Source organism: Puma concolor, chromosome D1, assembly GCF_028749965.1.
Source record: "Puma concolor isolate L17-30 chromosome D1, mPumCon1.1.hap2, whole genome shotgun sequence".
Lineage (NCBI taxonomy): Eukaryota > Metazoa > Chordata > Mammalia > Carnivora > Felidae > Puma > Puma concolor.
Genome location: NC_141676.1, coordinates 41,498,344 through 41,518,931, shown reverse-complemented (window position 1 = coordinate 41,518,931; position 20,588 = coordinate 41,498,344). Strand labels below are relative to the sequence as shown.

The window sequence follows — 20,588 nt, the reverse complement described above, 5'->3', positions numbered from 1 at the left end:
TGTAAATTCCAGTCCAAGTTTAAAGGCCTGGAAAGCAGGAGTATGGATAGTAGAAGTACCAGTCTGAGGGCAGAGAAGACTGATGTCTCAGCTCAAAGGATGGGCAGAGACACCCAGTAACATCTACTAGCTCTCACAGAAAATGAAATTTTCTGAGCCTGGGACTAGCTTGGGCCCCCACCATGAGTTCTTAAAAAAATTTTTTTAAAGCATGTATTCATTTTTGAGAGAGGCAGAGTGTGAGTGGGGAGGGGCAGAGAGAGAAAGAGGGTGGAGGGGAGACACAGGATCTGAAGCAGGCTCCAGGTTCCGAGCTGTCGGCACGGAGCCTGAGGCGGGGTTCAAACTCACTAGCCGTAAGATCATGACCTGAGCTGAAGTCGGACGCTTAACCAACTGAGCCACCTGGGCGCACCCCCCTGCACCACAATTTCTTGACTTTTGTGGGGTCAGCGGTGAGGGGTGGAGAAGGGACAACAGGAAAAATAAGAGGTTGGAGTCAGTTGGTCCTAAAGAACCAGCTGAAATCACTTATTGTCTGACCTTGGCAAAATAACTAATTTTTCTGAGCCTTGGCTTCTTAACTGCAAAATGGGGATAATTATGCCTACGCCAAATAATTAGAGTGAAGGTATTACCTGGCTTGCTGCCTGACACGTAGGGGGTGCTCAGTAAATAGTACTTGTTTTATTCACATTTGTAGAGTTAAGTAGAGGATATTGTTCTGCATAAGAAGAAGGAAGCTGTGTTTGGAGTGAGCTGTTATGTGCCTTAATTTAGGGAGCTGCTGTAAACTTTCCACCCAGATTATTTTTAGAGGTCATCCCAAGGTCCTCCTCCTGAGTTCTTACCTGTCTCCCCAGCCTACCTTCCATTCTCTGAACTCTGCCCTCTTGCCACCAGCTGTAGTCACATCTGATAAGAAGGCAGGGGCCCAACCCTGACTGAATGAGGATATTGTTGCAAAGACTGGGGAACCTCGAGCAGTCAGCCCTGCCCTGAGAAACAACGGAGGATTTGTGATTGGCCTTCAGCCTGTCCAGCTGTGTGTTTGAGGTGAGAGCCTAGGTTTCTGGGATTCCTAGAGCAATAGGAAAACTATTACAACATGCTAGACAGATACCCTGCTTTTCTGGAGCTGAGGTTAGCTTGTTCCCTTCAAAACCAAGAGACCCATAATTATGGATCTTTCTCAGAACTGGACTCCAAGTTGGTCCCAGGTTCAAAGGAGGAAGTAGACTGATCCATGCCTTTGAAAGAATCGCTGTCAGGTAGGAGAGCAAAGTGACACACGTCTCTAATGCAAGCCAGTTTGAAGGAGACACAGCTCAGCGGATGCAGAGACAAGGCAGATACTAACTCTGCGTGTGTGTGTGTGTGTGTGTGTGTGTGTGTGTGTGTGTGTGTGAGAGAGAGAGAGAGAGAGAGAGAGAGAGAGAGACAGAGAGAGACAGAGAGAGAGAGAAACCAGATGATGGGTGAGATTTAAAAAGATAGGGAGCAGGAAGGCAGGCTGAGCAAAGGGGGGTGGGGGGTGGGGAAGCAGCGTCAAGTTTTGGGAATCACTCGACCTAGGTAAGGAGACTGATGCGGTGCTAGGCATTCCTTCCCTTCCAACAAATTGTTGAGTGCCTAACGGGCCAGAAGCTGTTCTTTCCGGTCAATTGGGAAACAACGGTGAAGATTCAGATTAAGCCTTTCCGGAGGGTAGACTGGACTGGCTGGTGGCTCTAGAGGGCAGGGGCTTTTGTGGCCGGAGGCTGAGCGGTTCCGGCAGCCCCTTAGGTCCCCAGGCACACGTGGGTCTGTCCCCAGATCTTCGGTCCCGCTGCGCGCGCCGCCTGAGCCTCCCCACAGCCCCGCCTGGCTTCGAGCCCGCCCCTAGCCCGACCCACACGTGGGTTCCCGCACGTCCGCCCGGCTACCCCCCTGACGTCAGCCTCCCGGTTCCATTTAAGGCCCCTCCCGCGCCCAGCTCCGAGTACGGGAGCCGCTGCCGCCAAGTCCGGACCCAACACCGCGCGCCGCCGACGCCCGCCTGCTCGACGTGCACTCCCGGTACGGTCGGGCCCCGAGCGCACTGCGCGGGAGGGTCAGGACAGCGAGCTGCCTCCGGCTCGCTAGCTCGGCGCTGTCCCCGAAGGGGTCTCTGTTCCCGGGGAGTCGGGGGGAGGCAGGATCCTCACGTGGACTCGGAGGTCACCGCACTCTGCTTTTGCTCTAAGTGGGCACCATGGCCTGTGGTCCGGCTGGGGAACCGAGGTGGCCGCAGCTGTCCTGTGGCTGAAAGCCCAGGTGGATGCAGAAAGACAAGGAAATGACAGATCTAAAGGGTGGGGCATACCTCCGGGCTTAAAATAGGCAAACAACGCAGAACTGGAGGTCGGGTTTCCAGAGCCCACCCAGCCTAAAAACCCTCAGCAGTCGCGGGTGAGGGATAGAGGGAGGGGGTCGAAAACCGCGGAGCGCTGCTTGGGTCGCTTTTTAACCCTGGGACTCTTTAAGAGGTGGACTCCATGGGGCGGCTACTGCCTGCGGATTATAGCAGCTGCTGATGTATCGGGTGCTACGCAAGGCACGGTGCATGCAAAGATAAAGCAGGAAGAGTCTCAGCCCTCCTGCCGATGGTCTTTTGAGAGCAGGCTATCTGGTACCGTCCCCTCCTCTTGAGAAATGGGGGAACCTAAAGCTGGGAGAGGGTTAGGGCATCTCTGAGGTCACAGAGTGGGTGGCAGAGTTGGGGGAGTAGACCCACTTTCTGCAGTGCTCGTCCCTCACCCGTGCCCCCACGTTGAAGGGAGCGCTGGATCCCAGGGTTTAGGTTTTGGTGAGGCCAGGTCTAGAAATAGCAGTGATTTACACGGAGAGATCTGATTCCACCTTGGTGACTCTGGGCTGCCTGCCTGGAAGTCCTCTCGGATATTTTTGCCCTTTGGGGTGGTGTCAAGACCAGACGTGGTGCTTCAGGATGCAACCTGTGATAATCTTTCCAGTGAATGTAGTGCAGGGTTGGATTAGCAGGGGCCCCGACACTGGGAATGGAGGATTCCACCAAGTATCTATTAACTTTAGGGCTCCAGGCCTCTGCAGCTATTTTTGCACTTCCTGTACTGACAAAATTTCCTCATATCGGGCCTCACGCCTTTGCAACATGGATCACGGCAGAAACCACACGAGGCGCCTCCCTCCCTGTTGGTTAACAGCTCCTTGGGTCTAGTATTCCGATTTAAAGTCTGGCTCTGCCCGCGGCCAGGGAGGCTGCCAGCTGGGGCACTAGTTAAGTCTAAAGTCCACCCCGGGGCTCTCTGCCTCGTGGCTCTCTCCCTTGTGCCCTAAGAGCAGGACAGTTCCCAAGTATTTCCGCTCTTGGGCGGGGCTTTCCAGACTGGCGCCTCTGCGCCAGCACCCAGCTCTCGAAAGCCGCGGTCTCTAGGCTCTACTCTTGTCCCCGCCCAGGGCTCGAAATGAGCATGCGCGCAAGTGTCGCGCCGGGCTGGGTGGGGGAGGGGCGGAAAACCCGAGGGTTCCCTGCCAACAGAGCTGTTGGTCTGATCTCCGCCCCATCTTCTGGGGCTGGAGGAAGGAGTGAGTGCGCATGAGCAGAGGTTTTTTTTTTTTGTTGTTGTTGTTGTTGTTTTTAACATCCTACGGCGTCCCGGTGGTTCCAAGAGGCATTTACGGGAACCTTCCGCACATTTCTCTCCACTTTTTTTGAGGGTTTCCAGGACTGGTGATTGGAGTACATTTGGGCAGGCAGTCACAGCGATTTTGTGTGAGGAAAGGCAGCCCCGCTTGGGGTTAATAAATCAAGATGAGTGAGTCCTCAGGAAGTTATACTTACACCCAAACGTCAATATTATTTTTCCACGCCAAGGTGAGATCCTTTACACCAAGATCCTAGCCAGACCAGACCCTAGGTTTAGGCCTTTCAGTATCCCTTTGGCCATCTTTAGGTTTGTTCCTTCCCTCTTTTTAATGGCAAGTATCCCAAAAGGAAGTAAAATAAGCTCTTTTAGAACAGCTTTTGGTTAATGAGCGTTAATTTCAAGAGGCTGCAGTGACAGTGTGTGTTTCCCCCCTATAGATTCCTTTTGCTTCTAAGTCCAATATGGCAACTCTCAAGGATCAACTGATTCAGAATCTTCTGAAGGAAGACCATACCCCCCAGAATAAGATTACAGTTGTTGGGGTTGGTGCTGTTGGCATGGCTTGTGCCATCAGTATCTTAATGAAGGTAAGTGAAAGCCCATCACTCTGAAAGCCAAGGATACCTTGACCCCAAAGATCTCCCCACACCTCCAAGAATCGCATTATTACATTGTATATACAAATACTTAGGTTCATGCATTCATTTGAAGAACTTTATGTGGAACAAACTTTAGTAATGTGATGCTATACCGAAAGGGTATCTGTACTAAAAACATTAAAAGTTATAAGGCTGGTGACACAGTTCCTTAAATTCACTGTGCTGTATTAACATGCATGAATTGCCTACAAATGAAAACATAGTCTATATCTTTAAGTTAAACATGCCTTTATTTTAAAGTAATTTTTGAATTGAAAATGATACATACATTTGGTAAAATTAAAATCACATGAGAGTGCCTGGGTGGCCCAGTTGGTTGGGAGTTCCACTCTTGATCTCTGCTCAGGTTATGATCATGTGGTTGGTGAGTTCGAGCCCCACATCAGGCAGGCTGTGCATTGATGGCATGGAGCCTGCTTGGGATTCTGTTTCTCTTTCTCTCTGCCCCTCACTTGCTTGTGCGCTCACTCTGTCTTTCTCTCAAAATAAAAAAAAAATTTTTAATTACACAATGTGGGGAATCTTAAGTCTTTCTCCCACAAAAATCCCCAGTGCCCCTCACCTTGAATAATAATTTTGGTACCAGTTATGGAGTTAAAATTTAGATAGCAAAAGATAATTTGAGAATGAATAAAGAATATCTTTTATAGTAGTTGAGCCTGGTTTATATAAAAAAAGAAATTGAGGCAGCTTACAAAATTAAAATATTTTAAGTTTAGATTTGGAGTTACTAATAAGGGAGTGTAATGGTGAATTCTGGGTTTTGAACAGGAAAGGATTGAAATAAGGAACTGAAGGCAGAAATGAGCTATGCAGAGGTTGTGTAACAACATAGGCTGCTTTTTATGTGTTCTTAGGAGGGGCCACATAGTATAAAGGTTTCCCCCACTATCCGAAAGGAGAGCATTCCTATGAAACCTTTCTGAAGCCTGGTGTGAAGCAAAGAAGCAATTACCATTAATTAATGTGGAAAAGTTTTGAACATTCCCAGACCCAAAAAATAACCTTAGGATTTTCTGATACCTTAGGACACATCTTGCTAATGCATGCACAAAATAGAGATAAGGTACAGATGCTCACAAAGTTCAAAGCTATGGCAGCTTGATGCTGAGATGCTGAGTAAAGTTCCTGAGGAACTTGGTTCATCAGGTGGAACCAAGGTGGTAACTAGGATGTGTGCTGCCTCTGGGGCGCCTGGGTGGCTCAGTCGGTTAAGCGGCCAACTTCGGCTCAGGTCATGATCTCGCGGTCCGTGAGTTCCAGCCCCACGTCAGGCTCTGTGCTCACAGCTCAGAGCCTGGAACCTGTTTCAGATTCTGTGTCTCCCTCTCTCTGACCCTCCCCCATTCATGCTCTGTCTCTCTGTCTCAAAAATAAATAAACGTTAAAAAAAAAAAAAATTAGGATGTGTGCTGCCTCTGTAAGAGCTCACTGCAAAACAAACACTGAATGCTGTTTTTTGTTTTTTGTGTTTTTTTGCCTTATTTCCTAAAGGCAGAAATCCTCTTTGGATTTATTTCAGTTAGGGAAAACAGGTACTAATGTTAGGTCTTTTATAAAAGGGAAGTGGCATAATGCAAACTTCTGACAATCAGGGGATACCTGGACCAATTTTTACAGCCTTCCACTGGATCAGGAATTGATGCCATTTGTTTTTTCCACACCTATGCCCTCTAACTCAGGTGTGTATAAGATTATTATATTACAGATGACTTGGGGGGGTAGATCTGTTGCTCAGCTAGTATAATTTACTTGGTTATAACAGTTCACACCCCATGTGTATTAAATCTGTTGCTGGTGCTCCTGGTCTGAGATGCACCTATAAACATTTACAGATTCAACTGAAAGGATATTTTTCACCAATATTATTTTGCAAATGCACAAATCTGTCTTCTTGGAACACTGTTAATGTTGGTTAATATATGGAAAACGTATAAAGGAATGATCCAGAATATCACTTTTTAATTTCCAAGTCTTAATACTGGTCAACATCACTTATGTAATGATTAATGGCCTAAAATTAATGTGTAAAATTGAGAGACTAAACAGAGCAGTCTTATGTAATTGGATGTTATTCCAACCATTGCCATCTAGTGTTCTGCTAGCACACAGTTGAATGGTGGAGTGCTTGCAGGAGTTGCTCTAGTGAAGGGGCGCCTGGGTGGCTCAGTCAGTTAAGCATCCAACTTCAGCTCAGGTTATCTCACGGTTTGTGAGTTCGAGCCCCGTGTCAGGCTCTGTGCTGACAGCTCAGAGCCTGGAGCCTGCTTCGGATTGTGTTTCCTTCTCTCTCTGCCCCTTCCCAACTTGCGCTCCGTCTCTCAAAAAATAAATAAACGTAAAGAAAATAAATTTAAAAAAAAAGTTGCTCTCGTGAAGAGAGAGGATCAGTACTTTTTCCTATGCATGGGTCATCTGTGAGTCACTTTTTAAAGTTTATTTATTTATCTTGAGAGAGAAAGAGAGCATACACACATGCTAGTGGAGGGGGTGGGGGGAGCAGAGAGAATCTCAGGAACTGTGAGATTGTGACCTGAGCCACAATCAAGAGTTGGATGCTGGACTGACTGAGCCACCCAGTCACCCCCATGAGTCCATTTTTAAATGGGGGCCTGCCTCTACTTTGAGGTATGTCCTGATACTAATAAAGTGGCAGAGCTCTCCTATGCTAGAAACATAGAACTTTTGCATCCCTTTCTAAAATTTGGAAGCAGCTCTTTTCTATTTGACTAAAAATTTTGTATCTTTTAGGACTTGGCAGATGAACTTGCTCTTGTTGATGTCATGGAAGACAAATTGAAGGGAGAGATGATGGATCTCCAGCATGGCAGCCTATTCCTTAGAACACCAAAAATTGTCTCTGGCAAAGGTTGATTTCAACAAGTTTATATTGTGATCTATGCTAGATTTGATTTTTTTATCAGGCTTGAAATCCTTTTTCAAAGATTTATTTTTCGTATAGGAGCAAAGAGCCTTTGAGCCATTTTGCATTGGCAACCTGTTTATACCAAAGTTTCAATTTCTCGTAATGGAAACCCAATAGTCTATAATATGGAAAGCATCTGAATTAGAATGTAATTAGTAATGCTTCTCGGGTCCATATTTAACCACATTGCTTCAAATATTTAAATTTAATATACTTACTTCCCCTACTTCCTTTTAGACACTAAGACAAGGTTGAGAATAAGGTAAATGAGCCGGTTCAGACTTTTCACACTTACGAGCCCTAGTCAGGAAACCTGGCATGTGTACAAATAGTGTTTCTTTTGACACCTGAAAATCACTGACCACTTATCTATGGGCTGGGTTAACCATCCTGTGCCATAGGGTATCTAGAAGCAAGATCTTGATAAGTGTAAAGTTGCCTTTGCTTAAAAAAAAAAAAAAAAAAAGGCGCCTATCTCTGTGCTGATATGATCACAGTAAAGTAATTAAGTAGAAATAGGGGTATGGAAGAGTCTGAGCATTGAGCTCAGGTGGCAAAAAATTGGGGGATAATGTCTCATTTGGTTCTTTCCAGCTCCTCCCAACTGTGGTTATATAAAGTCACAGTCTAACCCAGAATACAAGGAAGGCGTTGATGTACTCTTCCTCCATGTTAGGTGGCCACAGTGAAAAAACCAAAAGCTAAAGGAGTCATGGGTTGGGGGGAGGGGTGGCATTAGTGTCATTTATCTGTATTTACCTATGCGTGAAAGGAAGTAAGGGAGGTAACAAAACACTAATAAAATTGCCCATAAAAAAAAAAATGTATGGAAGAGATTAAGGCCTAAATCTGGTTTTTGTTTCCCCTTTGTCTAGACTATAATGTGACTGCAAACTCCAAGCTGGTTATTATCACAGCTGGGGCACGTCAGCAAGAGGGAGAGAGCCGACTTAATTTGGTCCAGCGTAATGTGAACATCTTTAAGTTCATCATTCCTAATATTGTAAAATACAGCCCAAACTGCAAGTTGCTTGTTGTTTCCAATCCAGGTGAGACCTTTAATTGCACAAATAGATGAGCTTGAGTAACACTGATGGCATATGTCATATTCTGTATATACGTATTTATTTCTCGTATTTTTCATTTTCCTCTTGTGAATGGATGTGGTAAAATAGTTAAATTTAACATATTGAAGGGGTACAGTGCCCCTCAATGTAGTTAGAACTTAAAAATTAGTTATTTTCCCGAGAAGATCTTAGATAAGGGAAAAGGGTATGAATAAGGTGTTCTTGATGCACAATTTATTTTCATTATACTACACTTCTTGAATACTTAATGAATTTGCTATATTATACATACAGGTTTAAAAATATTGACAAAAATACTGATTGGTTATGATCAATATCAAGATTCCTACAGAGCCATGTATCTTGAGTAGCCAAACATCATCTAATGATTTACCTAGGATTTTTGCCTAAATGTTTTCTTCATAGTGGATATCTTGACCTATGTGGCTTGGAAGATAAGTGGCTTTCCCAAAAACCGTGTTATTGGAAGTGGTTGCAATCTGGATTCAGCCCGGTTCCGTTACCTAATGGGGGAAAGGCTGGGAGTTCACGCATTAAGCTGTCATGGGTGGGTACTTGGAGAGCATGGAGACTCTAGTGGTAAGCATAACTTATTTTCTATTTTTGTTTTCAAAAAGATTGTGTAAGATATTGATAGAAGTTTTATTATTAAATCAGAGCTGAAATTAGATATCCATTCATTTAGAGTAAAATGATTTCTAAAAATCTATCTATTCAGGTTTTAGCTATTTTATGTGACCTCTTATGGCATGGGGATGGGGAATGAAATTTCTTTTACTTAAGATGATAATTCTTAGGATGACCTCAGTCATTTACTATCACAACTGTCTATATGAGACTTGAACTGTGAGGCTGTGAAAAGGTTAACCAATCCAAATGGAGTGCATGGAAAAATTCTATCACAGTTGAATTCAGTTACTTATACCAAGAAAATTCCCCTTATGATCTCATACTATCTTTATATTTCAAATAGGATTAAACATCCCAATAGGTTAGGAAAACAGGTCAGAATATGGTGAAAATTCTTAGTTTCACATAATCTAATCAATGAAAATCTAAGAGTAAGGGCATTGGTAGTCTTTACCATCTACCAAAAGCAGGTAATCCTCCTCAGATAAGAAATGAGGATTAGAAAAATGGGTCAAAATAACTAGTCTTGTTACCGAAACCCAAGTTTGGCGGCCTGTTGCTCAGAAGGCCAGCACTCAAGAGCAGAGTTTTGACTGGAAAAAGAATATGAGCTTTATTCAGGAGGCGGGCCACGTGGGGAGAAGGCAGACTCTTGTCCAAAAGTCAACTCCAAAGTTTCTGCCAGGCCCAGAGATTTTTGAAGGTGTCTAATCAGTTAAGGGAATGCAGTGGTCTGTGACATTTCTTGATTACATGCAGATTTGATGATGCCAGTTACAGAGTTACCTCGGTGCTTGGAGTTTGGGCAAGGTCTTAGTTCCTTGGTGCCTGGGGCTGGGGGTGGGGGGTTGTGCAAGAAGGTCTGGTTCCTTGGTACCCAGGGGTTGTGCAAGAGTATTCTGTTCTTTCTACAAAGGAGGGCAAGGTCTACAGATGTACAAAAGGAGGTCAGTAAAGTCATTTGTGTGACCTTAAAAAAGAAAAACATTTTGTTGAAAGACTTGCTGGCCTCTGTGGCCTGGGAAAGTTCTGGTCTTTTATTCTCTAAGGCCAGTGGTCTGCAAATCTTAAAGAAAGTAAATTAGTTCTGTTAAAGATCAAGGGTCTTAAGTCAGCAAACAAGGAGTGAGTTAACTTGAAGCAAGGCTGGCTGGAGTGCTATTATAGTCGGCTGGATGATGTATGGAAATAAATGTATTCTATGCTATTTCTTGTAGTGCCTGTATGGAGTGGAGTAAATGTTGCTGGTGTCTCCCTGAAGAATCTGCACCCTGACTTAGGCACTGATGCAGATAAGGAAAAGTGGAAAGAGGTTCACAAACAGGTGGTTGACAGGTAATAGATTCCATAGTTTGGCAATGTAGAAGATTAAAATTTATTATTTTTATTTTAAAGTTGGAAGTTTAATAGCATTTGAGTACTTCTTGTTAGAAAACTTTTTTCTAGGGATGTCTGACTGGTTTAGTCGGGTAGAGCATGTGACTTTTTTTTTTTTTAATGTTTATTTTTTAGAGAGAGAGAAACTGAGTGTGAGTGGGGGAGGGGCAGCGAGAGAGGGAGATACAGAATCTGAAGCAGGCTCCAGGCTCTGAGCTGTCAGCACAGAACCTGACATGGGGCTCAAACCCAGAAACCGTGAGATCATGACCTGAGCCGAAGTTGGATGCTTAACCAACTGAGCCACTCAGGCGCCCCAAGAATTTTTTATTATTTTAAAAGTTTTAGTGAAGTAGTCTTTACACCCCTGTGGGGCTTGAACTCACGACCCCAAAATCTGGAGTCACACGCTCCACTGACTGAGCCAGCCAGGTGCCCCAGGAATAAGAATTTTTTTTTAACATTTATTTATTTTTGAGAGAGTGAGCAAGCACAAGTGGGGGACGGGCAGAGAGAGGGAGACAGAGATCCAAAGCAGGCTCAGCACGGTGAGCACAGAGCCCGATGCGGGACTCAAACCCACAAACCATGAGATTAAGACCTGAGCCGAAATTAAGAGTCAGCCACTTAACCGACTGAGACACCCAGGCACCTCACCCCAGGAGTAAGAACTTTTAAATCCAATTTCCTGTTATGGGCTTTATGAATAGAGACATTTGTTTATTCAAATGATTATAAAGTTTCCAGGAACGTCTAGATTTGTAATGGTACTAAAATGTAAATATTAACTCTTAGAAATTGTTGAAACAAGGAAGCTTTCATGCTTGGTGACATTATTTACTTATTATAAACCATGTGGTCATGTGTGGATCTCAGGTATATAGAATTGAATAATGAATCATGATTGGTTTAGGCAGGGCCCTCTTTGTATTCGCTTAATTAAATAAAACCTAAGAAACGTTGACAGTAGCTGTCAACTAAGTGTAGTGTTTGTTGGAATTAGAATTATTAGTATGTTGGTACTTGGAAATGAGTGAGTTCTGAGCTCCTTCTCCCACTCACCCTTCCACCCATCCCTTACTTGACATAATCTTGAGTCAAGCATACCATACATAATCTTGGATTTATATTCCAAAATTCAGTATTACATTGTAAGAATCATTTATTTTGTTGCATGTAGATACAGTTATTTTTGGCCATTATGTAACATTCCACTGTGTTGAATATTGCACTGTATGTACCACAGTTTATCCATTCCCCTGTTGGAGAATACTGGGCTTGTTGCCAGGCTTTTGCTATTACTAACAATACTGTTGTGAACATCCCTGTTCATAATATCCTGGTATACATGGCAGTCATTACTCAGGTATATAATGCAACTTTGTGCCATTGTTTGCTGTAAAGCCTGTGTTCAGTGAAAGCGTTGTTGTTCTTTGTTTCTCTTACCCTACTTTTTCCTACCTTCCCTGCCCTTCTGTACCCTACAGTGCCTATGAGGTGATCAAACTGAAAGGCTACACTTCCTGGGCCATTGGACTGTCTGTGGCAGATTTGGCAGAAAGCATAATGAAGAATCTTAGGCGGGTGCATCCAATTTCCACCATGATTAAGGTAGGTCTGTGTAGTGATACATTGTATTTAAATGCCATTATTTTCTGGTTTTTAAAAAAGAGTCTTCTATGAAAGCAGAGTAGTCATCAGTCCTTGATTTAAGTGAAATAAATTAATGCACTAACAACTTTCCTTTTTTGGAGAGACATGGTTGCACTTTAGGAATAATGTCTACTAGTACTATGTTCACCACATCGATACTTGGTAACTGACTAATAATAAATTGGGGTAGGTGCACGACCATGAACGAAAAATTTTTTCTTTGAAGAAAAAAAGAAGTCACACTGAAGTTAGAGTTACCAAGATGTTATCCATAAAAATGTGACAGTACTATGGATAACAGCAATAGTTTAGAGTTTCTTTTACAACAGGAATCTTGCCAGTATTTCGATGATTTGCACTGTTCATCACATCCTAACTGAAAATGTGGAAAGAAATTTCTACTTACCAAGTTGTATTAAATAAGCATACATATTTGTAGAGCATGGAAGTCTTGGGAGACCCCAAAATGCATAGACAAAACATAAAATGTCTTTCATTTTGTCTTCAGGGTCTCTATGGAATAAAAGATGATGTCTTCCTTAGTGTTCCTTGCATCTTGGGACAGAATGGAATCTCAGACGTTGTGAAGGTGACCCTGACTCCTGAGGAAGAGGCCCGTTTGAAGAAGAGTGCAGATACACTCTGGGGGATCCAAAAAGAGCTGCAGTTTTAACGTTTTCTAATGTTGTACCACTTCACTGTCTAGACTACAACAGGATTTTTAGTTGGCGGTTGTGTATATTGTCCTTATTATCTGATCTCTTATTCAAGTAATAATATTAAAATTGGCCTAGGAAAAACATCAGTTTCCTAAGTTACAAATAGGAATGGTTCACAAAACCTTGCGGCTACATCCTGATGCTGGACGGTACCCATCTTGCTTCGTCCTAAGTTGGTTAACTTAAAATAGTTCCACCACCTCAGAGACACCACTGCCAATGTGGCATATGCTGCAGTTGCTATTCAAACCAGACGTGTATTTACTGTGTGTTGTATTACTTCTGGTTCCTTCACCCAATATGCCTAGACCAACTTTTTTTTTTTCTCCAGCCAATCACCTCCTGGGATCCAATATATAAATTCAGTATTGCATGTATTGTGCATAACTGTTCTAAAGGATCTTATTTTGTGTCCTATATAAGTCAATATAGTGTACATTGCCATATAATGTAAAAAGAAAGATCTACGTATAAACAATGCAACCAACTATCTAAGTGTCATACCAACCAACTAAAATATCAAATAAACTTTGAACAGTGACTTCTGTCTTACTATATTAAGATAAATAAAGCTGCGACTTACTCATTACATTATTGGGACCCATTAGGGTATTCATGGGCAACACTACAGTGGTATTTTTAAGGTGTGTTGTTTACTAATGATCAGACTTTAGTTTAACATGATTTAATATAATTAATAGATGACTAGATTGAGTAGGTTGTTTTGGTACCATTTCCATTATATTCAATCCTTTTACTATGCTAAGCCACAGGATATTAAGAGATAACTTGATAATAGGGCTAATCATAACTGGTACCCTACAAGTCACGTAGATGGCATTCTACACCCGAATGTAAAAATATCACTTACCAACAACATAGGCAGTGGTACTTTGTCACTATAGGGAGACACAGATTTTTAAGAACTTTTGCTCTCTGGAGGCCGGTAACTTGATGGTACTTAACAGTTTTAAACCAAATAGTCTTGGTGGTTTGTCCACTCAAAAACTTTTAGATTTTCCTCAAAATAGATCTACAACTATGATCCTTATTCAGGTCCGAATACTTCCAGAGGTTAACTAGAGCAACTTTATTGTCATCACTTCTCCAGGATCTTTCACTAAAGTTTCCTTCCTGAAAGCTAGTGAAGAGAAAGAATTATGCTTTTTTTTTTCCAGTGTGTCAAACGTAAAAGGAAAAGAATGAACTATGTAGTCTTAACAAGTACTATAATATGATTTGCTTTTTACACAGGCTTTAAAAAAAATAGACAAGCTACAATTTACACATCATAAAATTTACATTAAAAAAAAATTTTTTTTAATGTTTATTTCTGAGAGCCAGAGCACGAGTAGGGGAGGGACAGAGAGCAGGAGACGCAGAATCCGAAGCAGGCTCCAGGGTCTGAGCTGTCAGCACAGAGCCTGACGCGGGGCTCTAACTCATGAACTATGAGATTGTGACCTGAGCCAAAGTCGGACACACAATTGACTGAGGCACCCAGGTGCCCCTAAAATTCACCTTTTGAAAAGGTGCAGGGGTGCCTGGGTGGTTCAGTCCGTTAAGCGTCCGACTTTGGCTCAGGTTATGATCTCAAGAGCCCTACATCGGGCTCTATGCTGACAGCCTGGAGCCTGCTTCGGATTCTGTGTCTCCCTCTCTCTGTGCTCCTCCCCCGCTTGTGCTCTCTTTCTCTCTCTCTCTCTCAAAAGTAAACATAAAAAAAATTTTTTTTAAGAGTGTATAATTCTGTGAATTCACATAGTTGTACAACCTCCACCACTACCTAATCTTAGAACTTTTTAATTACTACAAAAACAAACCTGTACTTATGCCTATAGCCTCTTGTAAACTTTGGGGCAACTTTAGTCTAAAAAAATTTATTTACATTTATTAATTTCATATCTGATAGACTAAATTAGTCAATGCCAACATGACTGAAAAGTCAATGCTTAAAGATATATTAACCTAATCTTCCATGAATTTTTAGATTTAATCTTCTAAAGCTTCCTCCCTTTGTGGCACAAAAAGTGTTTCAGGATTACCTTGTATCTTCCTGTTCCAGGCAAGGAATGGACCAATTCTGCAAAGTCTTGATTCTTTTAAATGTAATATGATCTCAGGGTGCCTGGGTGACTTGGTTGAGAATCCAACTACGACTCCGTCATGACCTCACAGTTTGTGGGTTCAAGCCCCGCGTTGGGCTCTGTGCTGATAGCTCAGAGTCTGGAGCCTGCTTCAGATTATCTGTCTCCCTCATCTCTGCCCCTCCCCAGCTCATTCTCTCTCTCTCTCTCTCTCTCTCTCTCTCTCAAAAATAGACTTAAAATTTAAATGTAATATCTCATTTTAGTCTTAATAACCTTGGGGAAGTGGATTAAATATGCCTTAGTTCCATTTTACAGAAGATACCAGTTAGTGGAGAAGCAAATGGGATGTTCAGAACATAGTCTTCCTTCCTTCCTTATTATACATATATAATAATGTATATCATGTCTACATAAATAACGTTCATATATATGTATATAGACAGAAAAATGCACATATGTTTTTCACTGAAGCCCATGTTGCCAAAGTATCAGGACTTCAAAGCCATGCTCTTTCAGAATTTTTTACCGCATTTACACTAGGGCAGATGTTGGAATGTACAGATCTTGCCCCTCCTGTATTTTCATTGCTGCACAATCAAGCTGTACAATCAAGCAAAATGGCTAAGTTAGTTTGGACTGTAGCCACCCAGAGAGCCCACTCAGGCAGGGGACCTCAAGGGCCAGCCCTGCACTTTGGGTAGGTATGAATGAAGAGCCTTTTTCTTCATCCAGATCAGGAGTTTGGTCACTACCTCCTTCCGCCACCAGATGATCATCCACGCCAGCAGTGTCTCCCTCTTAACCTCCTGGTAAATGAGGTGCAAGCGTGGGGAGTTGCTGTGCAAGGAAGCATACAAGCAAGTGGTAGTACAGGACCAACAGTGGCTACTGTTCCTGTCTACTACAGGGAACCTGTTTCTTGGAGCTGGTAGTTTGTGAAAAGTGCCATGAGAGAAACAGGAGAGATGTGAGGAGGTGGTCCTTGGTCACACATCGGTCAAGGAAAGCTAGAGGAAGTGCCATTTATGTTCCAAACCGAAAACGAGAAATCAACTTTGAGAAGGGCGAGGGAAGCACTTTTTTCTTTTTTTTAACTTTTTCTTAATGTTTATTTTTGAGAGAGAGAGAGAGCATGCAAGCAGGGGAGGGGCAGAGAGAGAGAGGGACACAGAATCTGAAGCAGGCTCCAGGCTCTGAGCTGTCAGCACACAGCCCGATTTGGGGCTCGAACTCACGAACCGTGAGATCCTGACCTGAGCTGAAGTCGGACGCTTAACCAACGAGGCCACCCAGGCGCCCCAACAACTTTCTAAATATAGGGAACAGCAAAAAGTCCTGAGCCAAGAAAAAGCAGTCCAAAAGCTGGTGGGGAGTGAGGAGAGAATGTCTTGAGATCAAGTTGGAGAGCTAGGAGGCCAATTTTTTTTTTTTTTTTTTAAGGAGGCAAATCTTGAATGTCTTTTAGGTTATGGTAAAAATTGGTTATTTTAAATGTAATGGAAAGCCATGGAAGAGTTTTAAGCAGGGCGATTCATTGCCCTGCTTAATGTCTGAAGTACATTAAAAACAAACCGTAGGCTTTGAAACAGAAAATGGAAAAGGATTTCAAATGCAAATACTCAACAGAAGATGACCAAGGAGGTTGGTTCCCCTTCTGTGAGTTATAAATTCATGGTATAAATTAAGAACACCCTTAGAAAATTACACATGGCTTTTCCTTTCCATTATTACTTTATGTATGTATGTATACATGTATTACTTATTCTGAGAGAGAGAGAGAGAGAGAGAGAGAGAGAATTAGAGAATCCAAGCAGGCTCGTGGAGCCTGACCTGTGGCTCAAACCCACCAACAGTGAGATCATGACCTGAGAGAGAGAGAGAGAGAGAGAGAGAGAATTAGAGAATCCAAGCAGGCTCGTGGAGCCTGACCTGTGGCTCAAACCCACCAACAGTGAGATCATGACCTGAGCTGAAATCAAGAGTCAGATGCTCCACTGATTTAACCACCCAGGTGCCCCTCATTATTACTTTAATTCAAACTTTATTTCAGCCCTCTGTCCTGAAGTTTCGGAGCTCAATAATAATGTTTTGAATTCCTGCAAATAAATGTATGCACAAGGGCGTGATAAAGCACATCAAAAAATACTCGTCAAATTCAGGTTGGTCATTCCCAAGCCCAGCCTTAAATTCTTAGTCTTTGGGGGCTCAGGTCCTTTCAGCATGCCCTCTCAGAAAGAGGCAAGTTATCTGGAAGCAGTTTGGAAGCTATGTCATCAGGACGCGGTCTTAAGATGGCACCAACGTAAGAAAATGAGGTGCTCCCAAGAGGGCTTTTTCCCAGTGGGGCCTGAAGTCTCCAAAAACTCGACGCTAAACTCACTCCCAGGCCTAGGCTGGCTGAGGGAAATGAAACGATACCCCAATATCCCTCCCGTTCACACCTTAAAGAACGCCTAGAATTCTTCACAGGGAAGAGGGCTCAACCCCAGGCACCTGGAAAAGTCCCCCTCCCTCTCCCCACAGGCTGGGAGGATAGTTAACAGCCTGGCTAGGTGCCTGCCCCTGGGCCAGCGGGGGGCGGAGCTTGCGTGCTGACGAAAGGGAATCGTGCGTGGGGGCGTTCGTGCGTGCGTTGGCCGTCCAGAGAGTAACCGTTACAGGGCTCCGCACTTCAGCTGTCCTTGATGCTTTTCTTCTGATGTTACTTTTTTTTGTTTTTTTTTTTAATCTTCCTTAAAGGCGGTGTGTTGTGCTTTCTGGCTAAGTTGTGCCAGGCAAAGCATTTGTGAGTGTCTAGTACTGGGGTGAAAATGGTGGCTCGAGGGCAAGGAGAAATAAAAGCTTATTGGTTTCCCACCCCCTGCTACTGATAGGTAGACTGGTCCTGGCTTTACCTCTCCACACCCCTTGACCCCCCCACCCTTGGTTCCAACTTTCTGCAAACCCAAAACGTAGGTCCTTAGGTCTTCAGTGTAGTTATGACAGTGATCAATTTAGGGAGTTTGATTCCACTGAAATTTCATTATCCCTATCAGGTTCTCAGCATGTCAACTGTCAAGGAGAAGCTTATTGAGAATCTAATTGGGGAAGAGAAGATCTCCCAGAGTAAGATCACCATTGTCGGAACTGGTGCTGTAGGCATGGCCTGTGCTATTTGTATCTTATTGAAGGTAAGTAAGAAGTCTTGTAGGTGTTGATGAGTTCAGGGTTGTAGGGCTAATCTTTTGATAGCAAATATATATTCACTTACCTGATTTTGACATAATTTAAGAAACATTTACTTGGAGTTTACCATGTGATAAAGTACATGGTCTAGCCAGGCATTGCTAGACCACTTAAATTTATTCATAGGAGACACATTGATTGCGTTATTTCGTTAATATTCTGTTTAAATGATTCCATACCTTGCCTTCCTGGAAGAGTAATGGGTGAAAATCGTATTTCCCAGAAGCTTATATTTAAAAAAGTTTTTTAAAATTGTAAGTATTACATGCTCATTATCCAAGTACCAACTTGATAAAATAACAGTAGAAGTCCTTTAATTTTCCTTTCTGTTTACACAGCATCTTTTCATGTGGCTGTTGGCAATTCGTATATCTTCTTTGGAGAAGTATTTATTCAAATTCTTTGCCCATTTTAAATCAGGGTATTTGTTGTTGACTTGTAGGAGTTCTTTTTCTATTCTAGGTATTAATCTCTTATCAATTATATTATTTTCCAGTGTTTTTTTTCCATTCCATGGTTTTTTCACTCTGTTGATAGTGTTCTTTGATGCACATTTTTAAATTTTAATGTGGTTCAATTTATCTATTTTTACTTTTGTTGCAGGAGCTCTTGGTGTCATATCCAAAAATCATTGCCAAATCCAATGTCATGAATCTTTTCACTTCTGTTTTCTCCTCAGAGTTTTACAGTTTTAGGTCTTACATTTATATCTTTGATCCATTTTAATTATGTATATGGTGTAAGGTATAGGTCCAACTTCATACTTTTGCATGTAAATATCCAATTATTCCAGTATGATTTATTGAAAAGACTCTCCTTTCTCACATTGAATGGTTTTTGGCATTCCTGTCAAAAATCATTTGACCATATATATGAGAGTTTATTTCTTTTTTTTAAAGTTTATTTATTTTGAGAGAGAGAGAGAGAGAGCATACATGCCAGCAGGGGAGGGGCAGAGAAAGAGAGAATCCCAAGCAGGCTGTCTGTGCTGTCAGTGCAGATCCCAAAGTAGGGCGTGATCTCAAAAAACATGAGATCATGACCTGAGCAAGATCAAGAGTTGGGCATTTAACCAACTGAGCCACCCAAGCACCCCTGTGAGAGTTTATTTCTGCGTTCTCTATTCCATTGGTCTATATTTCTTTTTTTTTTTTTAATTTTTTTTCAACGTTTATTTATTTTTGAGACAGAGAGAGACAGAGCATGAACAGGGGAGGGGCAGACAGAGGGAGACACAGAATCTGAAACAGGCTGCAGGCTCTGAGCGGTCAGCACAGAGCCCGACGTGGGGCTCGAACTCACGGGCCGTGAGATCATGACCTGAGCTGAAGTCGGGCGCTTAACCGACCAAGCCACCCAGGCGCCCCCGTTGGTCTATATTTCTTTATGCCAATGCCACACTATTTTGATGACTATAGCTTTGCAATAGGTTTTGAAGCATGAGACCTCCAGATTTATTCTTTTTCAAGATTGTTTTAGTGATTTAGAGCCCTTTAAGATTTTATATTAATTTTAGCATGGAGTTTTTTCTATTTCTTTTAAAAATGCCATTGGGATTTCATAGGGGTTTGCACTAAATCTGTAGATTACTTTGGGTATGTTGACATCTTAACAATATTAGGTCTTCCAACCCGTGATCATGCGACGTCTTTCCATTTATTTGTGTCTTCTTTAATTTGTTTCAGCAACGTTTTGTAGTTTTCAGTGTACAAGTCTTTTGTTTCTCTAAATGTTTTAAAGATATTATTTCATCTTTATAACAACCTTGGGAGGTATGTACTGTTATCTCCATTTGTAAACAAAAATACTGAAACATAGATATTAAGTAACTTGCCCATGGCCAAGTGGCTAGTAGGTGAAGGAGTTAGAATTCAAACCTTGGCAATCTGGACACAGATCCTGTGTTCTTAAAAGCTTTATGATATTATATAGACTTTTTTTTTTAACCGGCAGAGTGAGATGACAAAAAGCCAAGCCAGTTAAATTCCAGAACCCCAAGAAAGGCTTAGGAATCGGAAGTACGTTGTCTCACAAGGTGGAGGTGAGGGATGGGAAAAACATGGGAGAATTGGTTAAAAGTTTATATGATGAGAAGGAAAACCACCAGATTCTCTTCTGCACCTTTATCAACCAAGTAACTGCCTCTCACGTCCCAGCAGGCAAGGGGGAGGAGTACATTCTTTGGAGTAATTGAATCAGGCATGTGCTACACTTAAGACATCAAGGACAGTAAAGACAGGCATCTTATACAAAGCAGTAGGATCAGGTAAAAATCTGTATATTGGACAGTGAGGCAAGAATCCCCCTTACTTCTACTGGGCTGCTGGAAAGAAGAATGTCAACAATGGAATACAGAAAAGAGATGAAATTAGAGGACTGATCAGGAAGTCCAGTCACTCATGGACGTTTCCAGGAAGTGAAAAGAAAGAGAGGGAAGAAAATTATTCAAGAGATAATTATAAAACTGAAGGGTGTGAGTTTGCAGATATAAAGAATTTATTGAATGGGGTGCCTGGCTGGTTCAGTCAGTGGAGCACGCAACTCCTTATCTTGGAGTTGTAAGTTAGAGCCCCA

At 42.5% G+C, this 20,588-nt stretch overlaps 2 protein-coding genes across 4 annotated transcripts in view; both read left to right on the top strand.

Moving 5' to 3' along the window:
* The first annotated feature begins 1,958 nt into the window (after positions 1-1,958).
* Positions 1,959-13,240, top strand: LOC112865275 (L-lactate dehydrogenase A chain). Of its 2 annotated transcripts, none has more exons than XM_025928318.2 (8): positions 1,959-2,058; positions 4,085-4,234; positions 7,058-7,175; positions 8,108-8,281; positions 8,726-8,899; positions 10,168-10,285; positions 11,815-11,938; positions 12,489-13,240. In XM_025928318.2, exons 2-8 carry the CDS (start codon positions 4,109-4,111, stop codon positions 12,651-12,653), a joined length of 999 nt encoding a protein of 332 aa, XP_025784103.1. In that variant the 5' UTR covers positions 1,959-2,058; positions 4,085-4,108; the 3' UTR covers positions 12,654-13,240. The 2 variants fall into 2 exon arrangements, with proteins under 2 accessions (XP_025784103.1, XP_025784102.1); XM_025928317.2 differs by lacking the exon at positions 1,959-2,058 and adding an exon at positions 3,750-3,874.
* Positions 13,241-17,448: 4,208 nt separating this feature from the next.
* The window catches only part of LOC112865086 (L-lactate dehydrogenase C chain), a 41,673-nt gene continuing 38,533 nt past the window's right edge, over positions 17,449-20,588 (top strand). The window contains exons 1-2 of one of the 2 annotated variants that reach the window (XM_025928119.2): positions 17,449-17,574; positions 17,825-17,959. In XM_025928119.2, coding sequence (XP_025783904.1) covers positions 17,834-17,959 — 126 coding nt within the window. In that variant the 5' untranslated portion in view covers positions 17,449-17,574; positions 17,825-17,833. The other variant, XM_086677838.1, reaches the window with a different exon arrangement.